Source organism: Panthera leo, chromosome C1 (genome assembly GCF_018350215.1).
Source record: "Panthera leo isolate Ple1 chromosome C1, P.leo_Ple1_pat1.1, whole genome shotgun sequence".
Lineage (NCBI taxonomy): Eukaryota > Metazoa > Chordata > Mammalia > Carnivora > Felidae > Panthera > Panthera leo.
Window position 1 is genome coordinate 142,295,784 of NC_056686.1, and position 26,366 is coordinate 142,322,149.

The 26,366-nt window shown below is 32.8% G+C and overlaps 1 protein-coding gene across 7 annotated transcripts in view; it reads right to left on the reverse strand.

The window, feature by feature from the left end:
• Positions 1 to 26,366, reverse strand: part of PRPF40A (pre-mRNA processing factor 40 homolog A) — a 53,342-nt gene that overhangs the window by 19,361 nt on the left and 7,615 nt on the right. For 5 of the 7 annotated variants that reach the window (XM_042948788.1, XM_042948785.1, XM_042948781.1 and 2 more), the window contains 6 exons: positions 19,853 to 19,933; positions 18,425 to 18,455; positions 16,321 to 16,337; positions 3,604 to 3,714; positions 1,921 to 2,041; positions 1,633 to 1,686 (listed from right to left, as the gene is read on the reverse strand). In XM_042948788.1, coding sequence (XP_042804722.1) covers positions 1,633 to 1,686; positions 1,921 to 2,041; positions 3,604 to 3,714; positions 16,321 to 16,337; positions 18,425 to 18,455; positions 19,853 to 19,933 — 415 coding nt within the window. The remainder of the gene's footprint in view (positions 1 to 1,632; positions 1,687 to 1,920; positions 2,042 to 3,603; positions 3,715 to 16,320; positions 16,338 to 18,424; positions 18,456 to 19,852; positions 19,934 to 26,366) is intronic. The other 2 variants (XM_042948784.1, XM_042948783.1) reach the window with 1 other exon arrangement.

Here is a 26,366-nt window from a genome sequence, read left to right on the forward strand (position 1 = left end):
AGCAATTTTTAGGAAAGTTTCTCTGCACACTGCTACTTTCCCAAAGGCTGCTGGCTACTGCAAAAACTCCCTGAAAATATCTGTATAATTCTGGAATAAAACAGTATTTTTCTCAGAGATAAAACTATGTTGTTTTTTTTTTCAAAGATACTATATTCAAAACGAGACCAAATTCATGTTATGAAATTCCAGCACATATATACCAGCACTGACAGGTAGATAAATAGTTATGCACACCAACTATTTGTAGTAGGGTTATATCAAAAATGAGCTTGGTATTTCTTACATGAATAAAATGGGATTCTACCTATCTACAGTATTATTATTATTAGCCAATGCTAGTGTATAAGTTTAAATTGGGCTTTAAGGATTTGCATTCAATATTTTAGCTTTTATTCCAATTAATTTTTTCTTTATGGGTAACAAAAATATTCAGCTTCAGTAGAGAATGAGGCCCTCCACATAAATGATACCAAAGCTGAACTTAATTAAAGTATTTAAAAAATTTATTTCCCTTTAGTGGAAATGACTTCTGAAAATACGTTTAGGATGGCTGACAAAACATACTAAAGGAGTCATCACCGCTAATATTAATGTTTTTTGGATACAATGATGATCTAAACCAATTATGTGACACAGGAAAAATGTAAATAGACTTAAGACCACAGTGCCTTTAAAAAATTTTTATTGTCTTTACTTTTAGATGTCATTCTGTACACATCTTTATTCTACACTGTATTCTACACTGTAGACTAATTATTAGCCCCATTTCTAAAATCTACTGCTTATAAGTTGATCATTTATGACACCAGATTCTACTAGAAGTGAGAGTAAAAGAATTAAATTTTCAATTCTTACTCTAATCTCTGCTATTTGAAGAACTAGGTTTTACATTAGGTAGTATTTCCAGACTTTCAGGGGTATTCTGAATAGCTGAGGATGATGAAAAACTCTCCCTTTGCAAGTAGAGCACGGCATTTTGTTGAATTCTCCCATTAACACACATAAAGGCTATTTTAATTTTTTTTTTTTTTTGTACTGTTTATTTTTGAGAGGCAGAGAGACAGAGCATGAGCAGGGGAGGGGCAGAGAGAGGGAGACACAGAATCCGAAGCAGGCTCCAGGCTCTGAGCTGCCAGAACAGAGCCCGATGCGAGACTCGAACCCACAAACTGCGAGAACATGACCTGAGCCGAAGTCAGACGCTCAACTGACTGAGCCACCCAGGTGCCCCATATAAAGGCTATTTTAAAATGTGCTAAAATAAAATCAGCATTAAATGTATAGTCTGACAATACATTAAAAAGATTTAAACTGATTAAGACTCAAAGTTCTTTGCTATCTGCTACATGAGTTAAGCCACCTATTGTATGTATGTACCAACACTCACAGCTGTATTTAGAAATACTGTACATGATGTCCTTATTCAATTTTCCAATAGTATATTAATGGCTTTAAAAATAAAAGTATAATTTTAAAAGCTCCAAGCTCATTTATAATATAACCCTTAAATGAATTCTTTGAATTAGAGATTTCTCACTGCAGATTTTTCCAATCATGGTTAGTGAACATTAGTAACATACTCTAAAAATGTTAAATAATGACAGAAAATGAATTATCAAAGCAGCTCACCATGCAGGTTTGATTTTGTAATAAGACTTCCAGCAACAATGGTATTCTGGTATCCTAGTTTCAGTGGAATCAAATCAAATAAAAATCTATTTAAAATCTATAGAACTGATATCTAGAGCAACAAGAAAATAAGAGCCCATAAAACTGTTATACCATTTAAAACGTTCTAATCATTTAATTTTTAAAAATAAGACCTGTGTTTGAACAATACTATTTATGAAGGATTGCTTCACTGTGAATGACAATATGTAAAAAATTAACATTAAAAGTTACATTTTTCTGTGTTACCTTCAAGATCCTCAAGTTCTTTAGGTTTGGCCCAGCGGGATTCTTTTGTTTGAGAATTATAATAGTAAGGTTTTCCAGAGTCAGATTTGTATTCCTTCCAGGGACATTTAGATAAAAGTTGCTGAAGGAAAATAAAAATCTTCAGTTAACAGTAATATATTTAGCATCACTCATCATTCACATCACTGTTTCACTAAATATTATCAATCTGTACAAATCAAACGCTGTGAGATGATAAGCTACCAAATGTAGAATACTTACCAGGTGATGTTATTTGAAATGTTTATCTTTACAATAATACTGCAACATTCATATTATTTCAGATTTATGCTGTTACTTAAGGAAACTCACTTAATACACCTAATTAAGGGGCAGAGGCAAGATTCAAAACCAGGTCTATATAAATTTCAGATCGTATTTGCTCTTGCCATTTATACCCCACCATAGGTAAAAATTATCATACATATTTCAGAGACTTCTCAAATACAAATTAAAGTAGGAAAAACATAAATGCTAGGAAAAAAGCAAAATCTGGTTTACCCTGCTTACATGTCAGTTTTATGGCTAATAATTTATTAAACCTATATGAACTCTCTTATGTAAGGAAACAAAGTATGATATACTAAAAACCTAATATAGAAAACTGGTTAGGGCGGCATGAGAATGCTATTGAAAACTTAACTTTAGACAGTGTCTTAGTAATATTTAATGATGAAATAATTGTCTACATTAGTACTGGGATTAAAAAAATAATTATAGTATCTGCCAACCTTCCATCCCAAGTGTTGCTACACACTGCATATTAGTGTGGTGGCCTGGAAAATATTTTTATCTGCTCAAATTCCTCAATTTAGAGGGAGAAAAAAATATATGCTGCCAACTAGGAAAAATCTCTAAGTATGGCTTGAAATGCCAAGTCAATTCTTACTTAAGACTCTTAATTAGTTCCTAATTAAACCACATGCTATAATGCTTAGTATATTCCTTCAATGTACCTTCCACATCTATACATTCTGAACAAAACTTGCAACATAAAATGAAATTTACATGCTTTTCAGGGGCTTTCTCCACAGAGACAGATAATTTTCAGCTCTAAGAGAAGGAAGCACTTGTATTTGTAATTTAATTCCATCTCCATTACCCCCAACCTCACTGGAAATTTTTAAAAATTCATTGCAAGACATCTGCGATCACCTAAGTTTGCTATAAAGAGGAAAACAATTTAAAACGTGAATTTATTTATTTATTTATTTATTTATTTATTTATTTAAAATTTTTTTTTAACGTTTATTTATTTTTGAGACAGAGAGAGACAGAGCATGAACAGGGGAGGGTCAGAGAGAGAGGGAGACACAGACTCTGAAGCCGGCTCCAGGCTCTGAGCCGTCAGCCCAGAGCCTGACACAGGGCTCGAACTCACGGACCGTGAGATCATGACCTGAGTCGAAGTCGGACGCCTAACCGACCGAGCCACCCAGGCGCCCCTAAAACGTGAATTTAAAGAGTAAAGGGCAAGCAGAGAGAGTCTTATTGCTCTTCCAATTTATTCTTTAAATCATCTTTCCCAAACTGATGCCACCCAACCAATAAGCATTCCTGAGCAGGGGCCAAAATCAGTAAAAAAAAAAAAAAAAGGACCTAATCTATTTAACAATCCCTAATCTCCAAGCCTCAAACTTGTACCTCAGCAGGTGTTTTCAGATCATCCGGTTTCTCCCAAGTAGACTGTTTTGTTTCAGTATTGTAGTAGTAAGTCCTTCCATCAGGTGATTTATGTTCGGTCCACATTGATTTCTAAAGAAAAAAATTACAAAAAGATTCAAATTTTTTAACAGTGCTATGACAGTGAATATTAGTTTCCATTAGTTTCATTAATAATATACAACGAAATTGAAAGTACAAAATGGACATATTTTTGACAGTTTAAATCACTTAGAATAACACATCATTGCAAGTGGGGAGTTAACTGCAAAATAGACCATTTTAAAGTACTTCAAAAGTAGTATGGCTCTATTGAGGTTTTAGAATCTCTATATTCTACCCAGTCTCTCAGAAGTATAAGGATATGACTGTTTCACCTAGAAACAGTAACTTTGTAACTGTTGTAACGTATATAGCACATAATATAATCTTTCAGCAATACAACCTATGCCTTGTAGATAAAATATATGAAGTAGATGCTAATGTAGTATATTGGTGGATTGATCATGAGCTCAATAACTTTATTTGCATCAAGCTGGACAAAGTTCTAAACTGACATGCCATAAAGACAGCTGTCAAAATTAGAAAGGATAGGTTTTAGATGACAATCAGAATTTAACAATCAAGGTGAAATTTAACAGGGATAAAATGTGAATCCAAATGCCTCAACACAATAGAGGTGAGAAAATTTTATGTGATACTAGTTTGATACAGAATAGAAGTTCATTCTTGGGTCCAAAAGAACTACTAAGAGCATATTAAAAGTTGCTAGTAAAACCTCAGCCATCAATAGACATGATGCCTCAAATTAAGGCTGGTTAAGAGTTTTACAGGGTTCCCATAAGTATGCATTTAAAGTAATCACAAAAGGGGCAGGAAGAAACTTTGAGAGGTGACTGGTATCTGCGGTCTTGGTGGTGATAGTTCTCAGGTGTATGTATTCCTCAAATCATATAGTTGTACACGTTAAATACATAGTTTAATATGTCAATCATATCATAATAAAGAGGGTTTAAAAGTAATTTTACAAGGAATCATTAAAGAATTACTGGATGAGATCAAAGGTACTAAGTCCAGTTCCAGGTACCAGATCATTTAGATAATAATGAACTCAAGTATGATTGAAAGAAGATTAGAGATGACCTATATCAATCATTTCTTCGAATCTAAGACAAAACATTACTGTACATACCTCTAAGAAAAAGAAGTAAAATCATCTTCAAACTATTCCATGTTTTTTAACCCTCAGATTTTATGTTAACCTTTTGAAAGATGTATTCTTATTCAGACACTGATTTTATAACAATTCCATTTTTTGAAAAGAAAAATAGGCAAATAAAATAAGCTATTCCTTAAACTTCACATTGAAACCATTTTTTTGTATGAGAGCTGCTGATGTCCATTCAATTCCACACCATATCACCCTCTATGCTATAAAAAAATATTGGTAATGGAGCATTTATTAAAACAAAAACAAAAACTAAGTCACCAGTACTAGTTCTTAATGATCTTCTGAACTTATTTAAAGCTGACCTACCTTTCTTTTTTCCTTATCAACTTTATTGAGAAATAGAATACACCTACTTTTGATTTCGGCTTTGGGAATGTGGCTCAACATACATTATTTCATTGCTTTTTCTGCTCTCTCACCATAATCATTTTATTGCTAGCTGATAAGACTGCTGTGCCATTACTTCTAGAATTTTCTTTCAAACCACTGACATTTATTCTTCTGATGTTGGCACTTTTGTTGTTCAGTCATGCACAACAAAGCCATAATTGCTGCCTGGAGAATGGAGATCATAGGACACTATGTAGATTATAGGATGCATCTTAATTACAGACATGTTCAATGGTCAAAGCAAATATGCTGTGATTTAAGAAACATTTGCAAAATGTGGGAATGGAGAACAAGAAAAGATGACTCAAGGAGAGAAATTAATGTCATTTAGAACACAAGTAGATGAGGGAAGATGATTATTTTCTGGAACTTCTGAGGAACCAGAGTTAATGTGAAGGGATTATAAACAGTCATTAGAATTCAAAGAAAAAAAACTGATAAAATTTGAGCGGTTTGGTAACGAAATGTTTGGCCCTTTCTATATAAATTCGTTAAGTCATCTGACATGACTGCAAAATGGCTTTCTGCACGGTGTAGGATAGTTAAGATAGTTCAAAAGGTATACTAAATTCTTTAACTTGTTCTAGCACTTCATGCAGAGTATGACAAATACAATCTCTCTGGAGCAAACAAGACTGCACTAAAGGGAAATCGACCTAAGTTCCAAAATTATATTTAAACTTCCCAAGTCACATCTGCTAAAGAGCATCAAGGAAAAGAAGTTCACCAGAAACAAATTTATAAAAAAATGGAATGAAAAAGGGTGCCAAATAATAGGGAAAAACAGGAGAGAGATATACAAACCACTAAAACAAACAGTAAACAATTTAGTATTCATTAGCTACTACGTTATTCAAGTCTTACAGCTACACTACAAGCAATATGAACACTATCCTCATTTTTCAAATAAGAAAACCAAGACTTAGGAGGGTTAATATAACTTGTTCATAGTGATTCAGTTAGTAAATAATACAACTAGAACAATTCAGTCATATTTGCTTCTAAAGACCACATCTACTCACACTGAAATGTTTTGTCAGGGATATTATATTCAGAACAGTCTGTCAATAAGGACAGATAAATTCCTGATCTCCTAATGAGTAAGAAGCACTGTATCAATTTTCAGTTAATTCTTTTAACAACCTTGCCAAGGTAGATACAATTTATTATCTCCACTTTATAGAAGAGAAAACGGAACACAACAAAATACAGGAATATGCTCAAGGTAACACAGCTAGCTAGTGAGTTCATTAGAACACTGGACCCACATACTGAGGTCCTATGAAACAAGTTTCTAACACTTTGCATCAATAGAAACAATCTATACCAATGCCTTAACTAATATACCAAATCCACTTATAGAAGTCAATTCTGGAGTAAGAAAAATGATTTATCTGATAAGCTTTTGCTCCTTTTCCTTAAGTGCATCTAATCTGCAACTTGAAGTAAAACTGTATCTCACCTCTGGCCAAAACTAGGACTAATATTTTAAAAGAAAAATTTAAAAACAAATGTATCCTGAATGTTGAATATAAGATGAAGAATGGCATAAAATATCAATAGGTATATAGATAACAACTTTCTTCATAGGATAAAACATGACTTATGCAAATAGTTGTTAAGTAGTGAGTACAGTCTATTCAAAAAACATTTTCCTAAAAATTACCATTTTTTTTTTTAAAGAAAGACCTCTCCAGACCAATACACCAATGACGCCTATCAAATATTTAGACTGCCTTTGCATAATTGGAGAAAACCTAACAAACATGTAGATGTGTAGTATTCTGAATGGCCCAAAACCAGGACATTACTTTTAACCTTAAGGTTAGCTGCTTTGAGGGCTTGTAAGAGATACTAAGATAATCCTTGCACTGGAGCTTTATTCTGCACTTTTGTCACAGATGACAGCCTTCCCAAAATTATTTTATTACTGACAGTTACTGTATTATTAAAAAACTGTCAAGACAAATGGCAGGTCTGGGGAATCAACCAAAAGTTGACATTTTTACAAATGATAAACTAGAAGGATAAATATGAAGAAGAAATTAAAAAACTATCATTCTTAATATACAAAAACCTACTACAATCATTAAGATGATCTAATGGAAAAATAAACATCGCCATTAACGAAACTCAATGCAGATAAGTAGATATTCAACTTCATTAGTAAATCAAGGAAGCATACATTACGTGAAAACTTTCTGTTCATCAGATAAATCACAGACTCTTAGTATACAATGTTAAAGGGTGTGAAGAAAAGTGCACTGTCATGCTAGTGTTGGGAATGGAATTAGTATTGTTTTTCTGAATGGCAACTTACTAGTTCTCATCAAAATTCAAAATGCAAGCAATCTCTTAATGCTGATATTTTATTCCACAAAATCCCATTTATATAGTTGCAAAGATGTACAAGAATGTTCTCTACAGGATTACTTGTAATGTCAAAAAATTTGAGATTATTCAGTATCCACTCATAGGAAAACAGTTCAATCAGGGTCCATCATACTGTGGACTTATGGAGATCTGTTTAGAAAATGTTGAAGATACAGTGTGAAACAGAGTAAGACGTGATATATCAGCAAAATATACACAGAAAATATTTAAAAGGAAGACTGGGTAAAGGGAAAAAATGCACATATATAATTATCAAGAGAGCTAAAAGATTCCAAAAAGCTAGTCAACAATTAGGTTCTGAATAAATTCAATAAACATATAAATAATTATATGCACATGAGATATGCATTTATACATACATAGATACTTCTGTAAACTATAAGTCCAACTGAATAAAACCAAAAGCAAGTGACTAAATCTAACATTAAATAGATAGGAAAGTCCTCTCAACTACTCTAAATAAGGAAAAGGAGAAAAACCCAAAATATAAGATCAGAATTAAGGAACAACATAACCACAAACAGATGATTTACAACCAATTCCCCAAATCTAAAGGAAATTATTTCCTCACAAACGACTACAATTTACCCTAGAAGAAAACACATCATACATGAATATTCCAATTACCATAAAAGAACCCAACTAGACAATTTCATAAAACACATCATAAACTTTAAAAAAAAAACAAGAGACGTACAATATACTTCAGATAATCAGAAAAGATGAAAAGTTCCTTATTAATAACAAAACTCAAGAGAAAGGTATCAAAAAAGAAAACCAGGTAATGTTACTTATGAATGTTATTTTTAAATGTAAAAATTTAAATATAACATTAACCCATTAGCCAAAAGAATCTTGCATTGTATATATTCGGACAAAGTAGAACTTATTGTAGAAGTGCCAGGTGGTTTGATATTGGGAAATCTATAAAGAAGAAATTATTTCTGTTAACAAATTGAAAAAAGAAAACACCACATGAGCACACCAACAGACTTGGTCAAATCACACCTTGAAAAGTATGACCATTCGGAAGTATTAAAAAAAAACAAACTTAACAAAAACACCTGAATGATAAAGGCCAACTTATCAAAAACCAATAAAAATTACTGTAAAGCCACTTCCATTAAAATCATGAACAAAATGCGAGTCTGCAATCACTGTGTTTCAACAAATACATTATGGCAATAAAATGAAATAAATAATTGGTATAAATATTTGGGAAAGAGATATATTCTCTTATCTTTACTGCTAAAGATTCAAATAAAATCTAGTTAAAATGAAAAAAAAGTATTCTAATTTTCTAGGAAAATAAAAAAGTATTCCAATATTCCACTTGGCTATAAGGTAAATATATAAAAATCTTTGAATTAACAATAACTAGCTTGAAATAAAAACACAAAAATATCCTATTCACAATATAACAAATTTTTAGAAGGTAAAATAAATAAAAATAGCTATGATAGCAGTTTATCCCACCTAAATAGAATTTAAAGCAAAAACCAAAATGAAACCAGAGGGACTTCTGTATGGATAAAAAGCAACACACCAAACTTAGCATGCATTTACCAATTTAGTCTTGAAATCACAGCAACAATAAAAAATACAGGGAGAAAAATATGAGATCTTTTCAAGTTCAAGATTTTAAGACACTCCCCCCTTAGGTAGATCAAACAGATGAAAGATACGCCAAGACAAAAGAATCACAAATTAACCTTAAATTAAAAGCACACAAAATATTCCAAAAATCTAATCTTAAAATGAACACAAATGAAGGTTTAGTACAATGCAAACAACAGCTCATAGACTGTGCTTTCTATGCAAAAAAGTATACTTCATTAAAAAAAAAAAAAAAAAAAAAGGAAAAAAATGTCACCCAAAGACATGATCCATGAAAGAAAAGAAGTGACTGTCAGAGACTTCATTAAAAATTTCTGTTCTGCCAAAGTCACAGTAAAGAGAATGAAAAGACAAGCCAAAACCTGGGAGAAAACATCTGCAAAGGGCACAGGTGATAAAAATTAAAAAAAACAAAAACAAACAAAAAAACCACCTGTTAACCAGAATATACAACCCTCTCCCCCAACCCCCGCTTTTTGTTTTTTAAAGTTTATTTACTTTGAGAGAGACAGAGAGAGCACGAATGGGGGAGGTGCAGGGAGGGAGAGATCCCAAGCAGGCTCCATGCTGCCAGCGCAGAGCCTGATGTAGGGCTTGAATTCACCAATCTCTGAGATCATGACCTGAGCCAAAACCAAGAGTCAGACACTTAACTGACTGAGCCACCCAGGCACCCCAGAATACACAGAGACCCCTTAAAACTTAGCATTAAGAATACAAACAACCCAATCACGAAATGGTCAAAGATCTGAACAGATACCTCACCAAAAAAGACATACAGGGGATAAAGAAGCCTATGACAAGATTCTTAACACTGTATATTATTACAAATTAAAATTAACTCCCATTTATTACTGGTGAGAATTCAAAACAGCATAGCCACTTTGGAAGAGAGTTTGGGAGTTTCTTAAAAAACTAAATACATTAAAAAATTTTTTTAATGTTTATTTTTGAGAAAGAGAAAGAGAGTGAGCAAGTGCACACAAGAGAGGGGGACAGAAGATCCAAAGTGGGCTCTGTGATGTGGGGCTCTAACTCACAAACCATGAGATCACGACCTGAGTCAAAGTCGAACACTCAGCTGACAGAGCCACCCAGGTGCCCCAAAAGCCAAATACATTTTTACCATATGATCAAGCAAGTATGCTCCTTGGTTATTTATCCAAATGGTTGAAAACTTATGTCCACACAAAGGCCTACTAGTTAATGTTTGTAATAGTTTTAATGATTGCCAAAACGTGGAAGCAAAACTAAGATGTCTTTCAGTAGATGAATGAATAAACTTGTGGCAAGTCCAAACAATGAAATATCATTCACTATTATTGTTACTATTGTATTATTCAGTCCCCAAAAGAAAAAAGGTATTAAGCCATGAAAAAAAAAGCATATTAAATGCATTTAAGTGAATGAAACCATATGATACTCAGAAAAAGTAAAACTATATAGGCAATAAAAAGATCAGTCGTTGCCAGGGGTAAGGGGTGGAAATTTTTAAGGTAGTGAAACTACTCTGTATGCACTGTCCTGACAGATACAACTCACAGAATACAGAACACTGAGACTAAACTCTAATGTAAATTGGACTGTGGGTAATAAAGATACAACTCACAGAATGCAGAACACTGAGACTAAACTCTAATGTAAATTGGACTGTGGGTAATAAAGATGTGTCAATGTAGGATCATTAATTGTAACAAATGTAACACTCTGATGGGAGATGCTGATATGCATCTGTATGCAAGTAAGGGGAGGGGGTATTAAGGAACTCTCTACTTTGTGTTCAATTTTCCTAAGAACCTATAATCGCTCTACAAAACAGTCTATTTAAAACAATCCTAAACCTAGAAACCAAGAAAAACATACCACTTAATACCCTTTTAACAAAGAAGTCAAATGAAGGAAAAAGAAAAGATACTGGGAGCTGAGTGAAATGAAAACTATGTCAAATCTTAAGCAACACAGCTATAGCACTATAAAAAATAAGAATGTGTAACAACCATGAGCTAAGTACTCAAGAAACTAGAAAAAAGGCAACAGAGTAACCAAGAAGGAAATAAAGATGACCTCAGAATAAGCTGAATGGTTGTCCCCTCCAAAATACAAAGTAAAAGCAATGATAGGATTTCTAACTCTATGCTAAATAATTAAATCTCAACAAAGTAGGTACCTGTAAAAACATAAATTAGAAGAAAATTAAAAGTGAAATAGCTCAACAACCACCAGAGAAATTGAAATGGTAATCCAAAATCTCTATCCTCAAAAAATATTAGGCCCAGTTAGTTTTTAGTTGTGTTCTATCAAGCTGTTAAGAAATAAGTTATGCATCATTTATATAATTTGTTCTAAGGATCAGAAAGGGTTACTACCCAGATAGAAACAACCTAAGTAAGATATTAGCGAATTGAATTCAGAAGGAATTAAATACACAGGTTCACGTATATATACTCTTAACACCCTTAATGAATAACTAGGATTCACTTTAGTAATGCTAAGATGAGATATCAGAAAATATATCTGTACACTTGCACTTTAACAGACTACAGAAGAAATACCATGACCATCTCAACTATGAGTTTTAAAATCCAGTTCATAATGACCTCTCTCTCAGCAAACCAGGAAAAGAAAGCATCAACTTAATAAGGGTCATACATCAAAAAGCTGCAGTAAACATATTAAATAGAGAAATTCAATACATATTTGCCTTGAGAGAGAAAACAAGATAAAGATGACAGTTTATCACTGCTACTACTCACCATAGTACTAGAGGTTCTGGCTGACACAATAAAAGTTGAAATATTAGATATGATGATTAGAAAAACCCGTTATTTGAGGAAGATAGTGTAACACACACAGAAAACCCAAAAAGCAACAGGAGTTCAGCAAACCTCCTGGATAAAGTACAGAAGAAAGATTCGAAATAGCACCAAATCTTATAAAACATCTATAAATTAACAGAATGAGGGACAGACAAGCCTTCAATAGGAAAAACTTAAAGCCGTATTACAAAACAGACAAAAAAACTGACTACCATGTTCACTGATATGACTTAATATTGTAAATACGCCCCACAATCTATAAATTCAATGCAACGCCAATCAAAATACCAAAATTATCTTTTTGGACAACCTGACAAACTGATTAAAAAATTTAGATAGTATAATGTCATTTATAGAAAAAAAATTATATATAAAAAACCTAAAGACTTCACCAAAAAACCTGTTAGAAAGAAATTCAGTAACATTGCAGGGTACAAAAATCTGTTGCATTTCTAAACACGAACAGAGTTAAGAAAAATTAAGAAAAAAAAAATTCCATTTATGAATGCACCAAAAATAGTAAAATGTCTAGGAAAAAATGTAAGCAAGGAGGTGAAAGACCTGTACGCTGAAAACTAGGATACTGATAAAAATAACTGAAGACTAAATAAATGGAAAAGATGTTCCATATGCTCATGGATTGAAAACTGATACTGTTCAAATGTCCATACTACATAAAGCAATCTATAGAATCAATGTAATCCCTATCAAAATTCCAATGACACTTTAAAAAAAAATAGAACACATTGTCTTAAAATTTGGATGGAACCACAAAAAGACTGAATAGCTAAAAAGTAATCCGAAGAACAAAGCTGGAGGCATCATGCTCCCTGCTCTCAAACTGTATTACCAAGGTATTGTAATCAAAATAGTATATAGTACTGGCATAAACAAAGATATCTAGATAATATAACAGAATCAAGATCTCAGAAATAAACTTATGTATGGTTGATTTACGACAAAGGAGACAAAAATATACAAGAAAAGGACAGCTGCATGCAAAATAAAACTAACTAGTTAGATTAGTATTTTCCATCATGCATAAAAATCAACCCAAAATGGATTTAGGCTCGAATGTAAGACCTGAAGCCCTAAAACTCCTAGAAAAAAGGCGGCAAAAGCTCCTTGATCATCACTCTTGGCAATCATTTTTTTGGATCTGATTCCACAGCAAACATAACAAAAGCAAAATACACAAGTGGACATCAAACTAAAAACCTCTGGCACAACAAAGGAAATCAACAAAATGAAAAAGCAACCTACTGAATGAGAGAAAAATATTTGCAAAACATGCATATGATAAAGGGCTAACATCCAAAATCTATAAAGACCTCATACAACTTAACAGCAAAAAAACCAAAACAAAACAAAAAAACCCTAAAAATGTGATTAAAAAACAGGCAGAGGATCTGAACATTTTTCCAGAGTAGATATACAGGATGACCAAAAGACTTATGAAAAGATGCTCAACATCACTATCAGGGAAATGCAAATCAAAACCACAATGTGATATCACCTTACATTTGTTAGAATGCTTATTCTCAAAAAGAGATAATAAATGTTAGCCATGATGTGGGGAAAAGGAAATCCTCATGCACCGCTGGTGGGAATGTAAATGCTGTAGCCCCTACAGAAAATAGTATGAAGGCTCTTCAAAAAATTAAAAGTAGAACTACCATACTGTTCAGCTGTTCCACACCTGGGCATTTATTCAAAGAACACAAAATCATTAACTCGAAAAGATTTATGTACCCCTTGGTTCATTGCAGCATTATTATTTACAACAGCCAAGATATGGAAATAACCTAAATGTCCCTAGATGGATGAATGGATAAAGATGTGGTACACGCACAAAAATACTATTCAGCCATAAAAAGGATGAAATCTTGCCATTTGCAACAACACAGACGGGACTTGAAGGCATTATGCTAAGTAAGGATAAGTCAGAGGGAGAAAAATACCTTAAGATCTCACTTACATGCAGAATCTAAAAAACCCAAACTCAGATACAGAGAACAGATTACGTGTGGAGGTTCAAAATCAGTGGAGGGGGTAAACAGGTACAAATCTCCAGTTATTTAAAAATAAGTAGGTTATGGAGATGTAATGCACAACATGGTAATTACTATTAATACTGTGTTGTATATTTGAAGATTAAGAGAGTACATCTTAAAAGTCCTCATCACAAGAACAAAAGATCTGTAACCATGTATAATGACAGATGTTAACTAGATGTATTGTGATCATTTCACAATAGATACAAATATCAAATTATTATGTTGTAAAAAAATAAGCATAAAGAATATAAAGAAATAAGAACAAGAAAAAACACCCAAAAAATCTACACAAAAAATTTCCTAAACTTTTCCCAATACATGCATGTCTGAGGACATGTATCCAAGTGATCACCTATTCAGGAGGGTAGATAGGAGTGAAGATGAAGAATAAAGTGAAAAAATGTGAGGAATCCTCTCAGGATCAATGACAATGACTATCATCTGAAGGATTCAAGTAACTCAAATTTGTGTACCTGAAATCTAATAAGAATTAAAGCAAAAAGAAGTTTTCAAATATACAGTATTTTTAGATGGGAAAATTTAATAGAAAAGTAGAAAATGCCAATTCTCCCAAAACTGAAATGAATTAAATATAATCCCAGATAAAAACACAATTTTGTCTTTTGAGTGTGTGTGGGTATGCGTATACTTACAGATTATTTTTGGAGGGGGATACAAGAATTCATGTACTAACATCCAAAACCATTTAAGGAAATAATGAAAAGAGAAACCATGAAGACTTGTCTTACTAAGTATTAAAGTTATTTTAACTGGAAAACGTGCGAAATTGGATAAAAAACAAATACATACAGCCAATGCAGAAGAAAACTCAGAAACAGATGTCAGAGTATGTACAAATTTAATATATGACAGAAAAGATTCTTCCAATTGAGGGAAAAAGGGGTTTGACAGACAATGGACACAACCAAAACATTAATGGTGGTGGTCCCCTCAAGGTGGAAAAATTTAGGGTGAAATTTACTTTCTTCTTTTTAACTTATGTTTGCTTCTTAATCCCTCAAGTGAGCCTGAATTATTTAAATCAATAGGAAAAACATGCAGCAATCACTAGTCAAAAATACAAAAAGGCACTTACAATGGAAGAATACGACATGGACATTTAAAAACCATTCAACTTTAAAAAACAGAAGATACAAGAAACTTTAAAACATTTAAATAAAGTTCACAATTAAAAGTCTTCCCCCCATATTTAAAATATTAACACATTTATAATCAAGTCACAGCTTTCTGTATTTCCTCAACCATAATATGAGGATAACAGCTACCTCTCAGGACTATTTTGATTAAATGAGATCATACATATGAAGTCTTCTTTCCATTGATCTTTAAGGAATTAAAAAATACAAAAATCAAAGAAGACCTTGAGGCCAAAAGCTATGGCTTTTATCAAGAAGGATAAAATAGGAATCTTTAAGTAAGGCTTTCAAGCTTACATTATTTTCCCAAACATCATAAAAATATGTAACAGAACACCACATACCGAAATATTAACAAAAATAACTGTAACTACTATCTTAAAATCAAGTATGGAGAAAAAGAAATGCAGCATAGAGGTATCATTCTCTCCTTCCCTAAGGGAGGGAAAAGTCAAGCAATTGTGAATATCGTATTGGTCTTTCTGACACAATTAGGGAAGGTACAAGCAAAAAAGTATTTTAAAATTCTGTGTATTAGGAAAAGTTTATGTAAGACTTATAGTAATAAACAAGGGCACACAAATATTTGTATACGAAAGCACGTTCTAATATAAACCTTATGTGAAAATTATTGGTTAATTACTGTGTTCCTACTAGTTCTGTTTCCCTTCTAATCATACCAGGGAAATTCAAATCTTTATAAAATCTGGTATGTATCTGATTCCTTTTTTTCTCATTAAGTCCCATCAAAATTAGATTTTAAGGTAAATCATTCAATTTTTTTTTTTTTTTAAGTAGGCTTCACGCCCAACATGGGGTCTGAACTCACACCCTTAGGATCAAGACCTGAGCTGAGATCAAGGGTCAGACACTTAACTGAGCTACCCAGGTGCCCCTCAAACAATTTTCCAACCTTTGGCATAGAAAAGAAAGAAAAAAAGATTCAACGTTAGTAGATAAACTTTAAAACAGAAATAAGGATCAATGTTGTAGGCTAAAGAAGTATAATGAAATAAATATATTCCAGAGGTACTTACTGCACCAGATGCTGTACCTTTAAAAAAAAAAAAAAGAATATTTACAATGTGATAAATCATACTCTCCTTGAGTGAACAGTTTTAAAGTATTTGTTCATACTATTTCTTCTGCCTTATCCTAGCACACTAAATATAAGGCTGTTCCATGTGACCTATGTGCATGCTCTCTTTTCCACAAAACAAATACTACAGCCTAAAGCATTTTCAGAATAAAGTGGCACTTTGAACCTGCAAAATGAAAACTCACTTGGATCCAGTTTGAGAAGTACTCACAACCTCTGCCTTTTGTTTCTCGTCTTGCTGTTATAGGTATTTATCTTGACTAATTCCTTTCTCTACTACAGTACTGAAATATAATACGTCAGACTTCAGATTCTATGCTTTAGATTTCTGGCAACTTCCACTATATAAATTCCATACTTGTGGTGTACAATACAGTATCCAGTAGCTACCACACATCTGCTTAGGTTAAAAATTTTAATAAACATTAAATAAAATAAAAAAATTCAGTTCTTTTGCACTAGCCAATTTCAAGGACTCAGTAATCACATGTGGCTATTGACTACTGTATTCAACAGTACATATTACAGAACATTTCCATCACTGCAGAAAGGTCTATTAGGTGGTACTATACTATATTATTATCAAAATCCCTTTAGACATAAGGGGAAATCCCCATTAGTCACCAAGTTCAAATGAATAAGCTTTAACTTTAGAAACTAGTAATTTAAAACTATGTGTAAAAAAGAAAGTAACTATATGTAAAAAGAGAATAAAACAAAGTAAACACACACATATATATACTGAGAACAATCAAAGGAAGCTACTATGGATATCACTGGTAGAGCTAAGGCATTTAAAAAGTAATTAAGAAGAAATTTTATGAGTCTGTTTCTGGCTTACAGACACAGGAAACAAATTGTTGGTTACCAAAGAGGGGAGGGCAAAATAGGCAAACAGGATTAAGAGATACAAACTTCCAGTTGTAAAATAAGGCAATGGAATGAACAGCACAGGAAGTATAGTCAATAATATTATAGTAACTCTGGATGGTGACAAATGGTAACTAGACTTACTATGGGGATCATTTTGTAATGTATTAAAACATCGAATCAAAATGTTCTACAACTAAAACTAACAGATATTGTATATCACTTATACTTCAGTTAAAAAAAAATTTTTTAAGGTAATTTTCCAGGACTATTTAGGCTAATAGTAACAGTAATCAGCTCTAGATATCTAAATAGGCAAAATACCATACTATGTATTTCAGAACATCATTTCAGCTTAAATAAATTTGTGAAGTGTCTTAAAAAGACCAATTATGCCCCATATAAACCTGCAGAAAAGCACAACATGGTGCATTTTAAATGTTTCAAACCATGTTTAAAACAAGAAATGTTTTGGCATAATCATGGAATAAAGCTCAGCATCTGTAAAACCAATTTATCTGGAACATTATTTATTCATAGATAATTGAGGCATTACTATTATATATGGAAAGTACACTAGGTGAAAGAAACAGTTATTGATAACTGGCTGGTTTACCACAAGGTTTACAAACTCCAATGGCTACAAGGATGAAGTAGTCCAGAAGGCCAATGAGAGTTGGCCTTCATATCTAAAGGAAGGAGTTACTACCTCATTCCACAATGTTTGCGGAGTACAAGTATGGGCTCAACCAGAATTTCTCATTCAAATATTCTCTGATTACCTACTGTGTTCATAAGGACCACTGTCAACAATGAATATTCAGATAATCCCATTTTTCAAGATAAATTCAAATTTTTGTGTAAAAAGATACATTTAATTCTTACATAAGGCCCACAGACTTTAAATGTTGTCAACTAATTATAAAACTTAAAAACATTTGGGTAAAGAGTAACTGTAGACCAAATCTGGTCCCAGGACTCCAGATCTAGTAATTTTTTATGGATTGAATTATGAATGCTACCCCTGTTTCCCACGGCTTAAAAAAAAAGAAAAAATAATCAGGAGTTAATCATAAAGCCCCAAGAGACACTGCTTTTATTACTTATTATAATAATACGATAGCTACTGTTCAAATGAAGTTTAATATTTAAACCATAAATGGCATACATACCAGCTGCTACATCCATATTATTTACTCCTGGCTATAAGAAAAAAAAATGAAATTAGTAATATTCACCTGTTTAAACTATATTTTATATATGTTCCTCATAAAGCACAATCAGTCCCCTTTATGTATAATTCTCAAGCCACTGATTCAAAGTTTCTCAGTAAGTTTCAGTGGTATTAGTTCCCTGAGCTTGCTATAAACTGTAAAAGCACCAATAACTTGGGGCTACTGAAGCACTTTAACCTAAGTGTTTTATTTATGTGATCATCAGTTACATATAGTTCCACAACCCTTTATCCACAATTCTGAAACAGAAAAAGCTCTAAAAACCAAGTTTTTTCAAGTTTCAAATCAACACTCATTAGAGTGGCAAAATCTGCCCTGAATGACACGAGCTCTTTGTCTTTATTTATCCCACCCCAGACAGAATATCCCTAAGATACTGCTACAGAAATATTGTGTTCGAAATTATAAGGCACTGTCCAAACACCCTGAGGGAAACCTTTATATGATATATAGCGTACACAAAGTACAATTTTACAATATTAAACCACTTAAGAATATATTTGGCCCAAGGGTTTTGGATAAGACCTTTGCAAACTTACCACCCCAGTAGAGTATGCCACATCTACTCATTACAACCACTAGACTACCAGGTAATAAATGTTATGCTCATATGAATATAATAATGATATACATATTGCTATACAATTCAATAAGGGTGAAAAGGCTGTCAAGCATTTTCTAAGTAATGTGCCATCACTGAAGTCTCATGTAAGATAAATTTCGAATAAAACCTTCTGATTTCTAAATCTAGGATCGAGTACTAAATCCCACTACATCAATTTTTAATTAACACTCCATAAAGCAAATGTCTACTCTTTAAGATTAAAATGCTACCAGACCAGGGGCAGGGTGGCTCAGTGGACTAAGTATCTGACTCTTGATTTTGGCTTAGTTCATGATCTCATAGTTGTCAGATCGAGCCCCATGTTGGGCTCTGCTCTGGGCAGGGAGCCTGCTTAAGATGTTCTCTCTCCTTGTCTGCCCCTGCCCTTTTTGGGCACAACTGTTTGCACGCATGTGTGCTCTCTCTCTCTCCCTTCCCCCCTCGGCCCCCCAAAATGCAACCAAACCAATAAAATGCTTCTACTGGATAGGATATACTTCTTAGTTATTCTACTCTTGTTTAACATAGATTAAAAACTAAAGATTACACGTAAGTACAGGAAAAAATGTGAATGTCTATCACTGAAGAACCTAAAAAAATAAAAGCCCACTGTAATTCCCATTTTGTGTTACAGTACTCAAGACATACTTAAAAAGCTAACATGACAGCCTATAAAAAATTATATATAGCATGTTATGTCACATATAAAAGTGGTAAAGCAGTCAAAACATCACAGAAAATAATCACTTTTACTGGATTACCGGTAAGGCAGGCTGCATGGAAGCTTGAGACATATGAGACATCATCATTCCAGGCATTACTGAAGACATCATTCCAGGCATCTAGAATAAAAGTAAAAAAAGGTTACTATATAAAACCAAAGCATTTAACAGGACTTTAAGAATCTATCTGGTTATCAAAGTTAATATGTACACCTCAAGATTTAAACCCAATTAACACTATTATTACATGAATAGTATGCTTAGTAAGTGCTTGTTGAATGAATGAAGTATTTTATCAATGAGCTATTTTAATATTTGCCATAATTTATATGTATAGTTAAAATTATTTTAACAAATAAACTTAAAAGTTTGCACTTTTATTTCCAATGTAAATTTGAGAATATTAACGTCCTTTTAATTTTAACTCCTCACTCATGTTTTTCTCCCTTCTTCGGAGCGATACAAAAATTTTTTCTATTTCTCACCTTTGACTTTTAATATCTGTAGTAAATAAATTTTATAGTAATCTGGCTCTTTAAAAAATTCTAGATCAAAGGTACTTAAAATTCAATGACTATAAAAAATATGTAAAAAACCCCAAACTTTAGACATAAATCACCTATGCCTTCTCTTGAAAAGAAAAACTTAATAAAGCACATAAACAAATATCTGAAGAAAGAAAATACTAGTTTTGGAGGTTAATCTAGCCTACCAATGTCTGCCATCCAAAACTATGAATGAACCTTTACTACTAAAAATGAATAAAAAAAACGTGGATTAACATAAATTTCCAAGGGATTTTGACCCAATAGTCATCCATATTAGTATAAGCCCACATTATAACTTTGATTGTAACAGGAATAAATCTAAGAAAAACATGGAGGGGGATAAAAATCGTATATAATAATCACAGGTACTGGAACACAGTAAGTAGGTATTCAGTTTCAAATTAAATGAAAATTGGGAGAAATAGGAAATACAAACAAGTATATTGGTCAACAGGTACATATGAAGTCTACTAAAGGTAATGACACTTGTATACTGAATTTTATTATTTGAGAAAATCAAATCAGAGCAAAACGAGGCTAAAGTACCATTAAAATGAAGTATCATTGTATTAATGGATTAAAAAACAAACAAAAAGGTTTTCTGTTCCTTAAAATACCCTTAAAATTGCTTAAACATCATGAAACAAGAACCTGACAGAAAACATGTGACCAGTACTTGGAATAGATGGTGAAATTAACAGTTGGAAAAAAAAAAAAAAAAGGTTCAGAATTTGAAAACAAAAGTACAAGCTTCCACTACCCAGGCTGAAAGAATTAGAGAAATAATTATACATTAAGAGAAAAAAACATAGCAATCAAATGAGAACTAGGCTTGTTCCCTCCTTGCCCTACTCCCAACAATATATACTCACACCTAATTTTACTTTAGGCTAATAGCAATGTAGTTTTGCATTCTTAAAGTACTAAGTAACTGATTATGAGAGGAAGCATACTGGGCAACAGAGAGAAACAGCCTGGTACTTAAAATGGTCTATATATAAAATCCAAAGCTGTCAACATATCGAAAAATTAGAATTCTAAGCTAAATTGAAAAGTTGAACTTTGAAAACTTGGGAAAGAAGTATTTTCTCATAACAATTAAAGACATTAAGTGGGGTAAAATCTCCATCATGTAACAGAACACTTCCACATGATAGCAGTACAAATGAATCTAATTTCAATTTGAAATACTCTTGACTTCAGAAGACAGTGATCAAATCCCATTTAAAAACCAAGGGACAAAAATCCTTACATATAACAAAAGTTGACTAGAACAGACCAGTGACACTTAAAGCAAACAATATTTGAAAACCATTAAACAGTCTGACAGAGTTCTCAATTGTTTTTCTTCCCACACTTCAAATCTTAAAACAGCTAGAAAATTTGCGTTTAGACTAAAACTCATGGAATTGATTATAGAGTGAGATTTAGTGTTAAATAAAAAGCTAAATTCTCCCTCAACATCTCTGTGAATTCTGAGGGGCAACTAGTTAGGCTTGTTCAACTGGACAAACACTGGAAAGATTCTTAAATTACGTACAACTGAGCATCTGAAAGTAAACAGATTATTAATGTAATTTTAGACAAAGCCTGTGGTATTTTAAATATGAAGCTAAAGAACAAAAAAATACGAAATATACTACATTCTTATGAAAAGCTATTGTAAGTATTAGACAAAATAAAAACTCTTCCAGACACCTGAGCATCACAAAAAGCCTGTTCCCCAAAGCGTAAAGAATCTACTTTGTGGAAATGTTACGATTTCCTTTTTTAAACATTAATTTTAGGATACACATAATATGGGGATATATGTTTCAACTCATCTGGATTCTTCCAGAGGATTTGTGTTAACTTAGGCCAGTCATTGGCAGCCCCATCAACATGATACCATTTAAAATTTCTAAGTTAACAATATTTTGTTTTATACAAACTGATCCAGGTTGCAAGCTTATGAGATTTCTGGTTCAAATCCTCAGAAGTGACTTTTCCCTCCCTCGGCCCAATAACCAAAGTTGAGGCATTCAGAAGTTACTTTGTTGTCCCTCTGCAGGTTTACTTCTTGCTTCACATGAAGGGACTAAACAGCCCCTTGGTCTCCCAGCTTTATCTGAAGAGTATTTTAGACTTCTCATTAGGTTTTTTTTCTAAGGGCACATCATATAATGGAGTATCTTACCACTAATAGCATCTTAAGTTCAATGAAAATAGGATGTTGACTCAAAATAGTTGAAGGGAAAATTCTTAACACAGTTGCTACAACTATGCCACTATGAATTCCATCAGCTAGATCATTCTTGAAGCTACAAAGCAATAGTTCATGTAAGCTTAATGAAAAGTACACTAGAAAATCACAGTCATGTAGAGCTTCACAAATTTCAATTTAAGCTATTTTTGAGAATATATTATTATAATTACAAAATTTTAGTTATTAGGAAACAGAAGAAAATGGAATGGTAGAACACATACATGTGAGCCATAAATTAAATTGTCTAAAATATTAAATATCTGAATTTTATGGACACTTTGACACTTCTTAAAACCAAAATTAATTCAGATATTCTACTTGGCATACTTTATTCATAAACGGCCATTTGTGCATATATACTATATAAAAATTTTTCTATGCATATTTCTATTCTTTTAATAACAAGTTTAATCATTTATCACAATGTCCTCAGAAGAAATACCAGTGTGAAAAAAAAAAACAAGTAGAAACTAGGGAGCACTGCACAATCTGCTCATTCTTAGCATCCCAATTTGGGAAGTTCCTAATGTTAGATAAAATCAAGCCTGTTTCATTCTTTACCAGATATTTTTAAAATTAAAGGTAAAGTAATAAAAGCAATTCCATCGACGCTACAACACATTAGTTGCTCAAAATGTAAACTAAATTAGCCCAGTTGTTTTATGATATCAAAACAAATTGAAGATCTTCACGTGGGCACTTCAAAAGTTCTTTTCTTCATTATTATTTCCTGAAGATTTTCCTGCTGGAAAGAAATCACACAACCTAAGCTATTTTTGTCTAAAAATTAACTTTTTAAATCTTGTTGATTATTCAAAACCATTCTTTCTGCAAACCTGAAGTTGCAAATTGATTATCTAAAAAGTTAGATTGCTCTTTTTAAAAAGTATACTTTAATGTTTATTCATTTTTGAGAGAGAGAGAGAGAGACAGAGTGCAAGCAGGGCAGGAGCAGAGAGAAAGGGAGACATAGAATCCGAAGCAGGCTCCCAGGCAGGGGCAGAGAGAGAGGGAGACACAGAATCCGAAGCAGGCTCCCGGCTCTGAGCTGTCAGCACAGAGCTCGACGCGGATCTCGAACTCACAAGCCGTGAGATCATGACCTGAGCTGAAGTCGGACGTCTAACCGACTGAGCCACTCAGGCACCCCATAAAAAGTTAAATTGCCTTTTTATTTGGTTCCTCTTAAATGTGGTGTTAAAGTCAAATTCCACAAATAAGTACACAGAGGGTATTAAGTCTTATACTTAAAAACCATGATCCTTTATACCACTAACTTACCTTATGAATGAATGCAAAAAATTAATCAGTGAAAAACTGTAAAAACTACATCTCTGAATGTAAGCAGATATTCATTTGATTAGAAATAAATAGAAATACTTCTGTTTAAAAAGTATATCCTTAACAACCCAAAATAATAAGTAGCTGCATTTTGGGACAATTATTTAACTTAAGTCCTCTTCATCTACAATTATATATAAATTCAAGACATTTGTCATTTTCTGAGATTACATTTAGATGAACAAAAAATAGACTACACTTGCACAAACTGGAATAGAACCTTACCATTCATGACGTTTCATTAATTTTAGGATACACATAATATAGATATATATGTTTCAACCCATCTGAATTTTTTTGAGATGATTTGTGTCAACTTAGGCCAGTCACTTGGCAGCACCATCAGTATGAAACCATTAAAAATCTAATAATTTAATTGCCAGGATTTAGGTTGCTAAATTCTCTCAACCTGGATAGTTTAGAATTGCTGAAGTATACGCTATTCCTTCAGAATCTAAGGAGGTTAGCTTAATGACATAATCTCCTACTGCTATACAAGGAAGCAGTCTAGTATAGCTATGAAGTCTAGAGTGAGACTACCAGAATTCCTATCCAGCATGGCCATTTACCAGCTGTGTGATCTTGGGCTAATTTACATAACCTATCTGGGCCTCAATTTTCTCCTTGTAACCTGGGGGAAAATAGCACTCATCTATTAAGACTGCTATAGGGATCAAATGGAACAATGCATGGAAGGTGCACAGAACAGTGCTCTATAAATACAGCTGTTTTATTACAACTGCTCTCCTTCAAACAAGATCATCAAAGTTTCTCTTATATTGCCCAGTCTCTCATCTATTCCCTATTAGATCGGCACCTCGGTTCTTTAAGGATACCTAGTAAATAATGTAAAATCATCATCTTTGCTAGGAATCAACATGTGTAATAAGGCAATCCATTTTGAGCATCAAATTTAGTGCTGGCTCTGCAATGTCACTGGACAAATTACTTCATTCACGGAGCCTTACTACTGCCATCTATAAATCAGACATTCATCCTGTAACCAACTCACTTTTCAGAGTCAAAAGGATCAAATCTCTCAAAGTTATATACAAAGATGGTGCTAGAATTACAATCCTAATACAGATTAGGCATCACCACCCTATTTCCTAAAACCTTAAAAGAAAATTATGTGCAAAAGGGCAAGTAAATAGTTTACTATCTCTTACTAAACTCCAAACTTAAATGAGGGCAAAGAAAATATAAAGAAAACTACTGGGTATGGATATATGACACAAAAACTTAAAAATAGAGTTGAATGAAAATAAACTAATTTTAATTTTTAAAAAGCTCTAAACACAGACTAGGGATACAAACAAACTGTGATGTCTCAAGTCATACAGAATTATATCTTAAAACTTCCTTTAAAAAGTCACCCAAGCCTTCTTTCAAACATAAACCATCTGGTATTCAAGTATAGAGGGACATACAACTGTTACTATCTCCTACCCCTTTAAACTAGGTTCAGTTTTGTAACTAGTTAAATTAGTCCTTTAAAGTAGATTTAACCTAGAGTCCTTTAAACTAGATTCAGTTTTGTAACTAGTTAAATTATTACAGATTGTTTATATGAAACTTTATTTTTTAGTTTTCTCTCAACTGTGGGCATCTTTACAACAAAGAGCACATCTCATTTGTGTACATATTATTGGTGCAGAGGACAGGTACACAGACACAGCAGAAACTCAACCTGTATTAGTCAACTTTATGACCAATTCTTATTTCTGTATAGGAGAGAGAAATTTTCCATTGTATTTAACAAATATATGCTAACAAATACATAATGACCTCAAAATTACTGAAAAATAAAAATCACCTTTCAGAGAATTAACTATTTTCTTGTATCACATGGCCAAAGAAACTATACCAAGTCTATGTTTCTGAACAGAAACTTAATATTCATCCATGAATCAAAAGATAATTAAAAAAAATCTTAACCTCAACAGAAGATCAGGACCTAACAAGTAAAATTATGTTTGTAAATTATGTTTGTATTGTAATGAGAACATTTTTTTTAAGTCTAAGATAAATGAGTTTTAAGCAGGGCCGGGGGGGGGGGGGGGGAATCAAAGCTGAAGATAAAGCAAACTAACTGTCAACTCAAAACAGTCCTCACTTGCTGGCAGGTTTACTCTTTTAACAGACATGGCTAGCAGCATCACCCAGATTTGGAGAAGATTCAGGTTTCCACTTTCGGTGTACTGTACACCAAGTAAAAAAGAAGCAATTAGAAGCAGGTTTTCTTTCAAACCCATCATGCAAAACATCATTATCTTTAGTAACCACTAACCACAATTTATTTTTCTTTAATAAGCAAAAGAAATGTATGATTACTTGACCAGAGAAAGAAAACAAATATAAAAGATTCATCTCCACAAAACTTCCAAATGTCTGGAGTAACACGACAGCCATCAGTTAG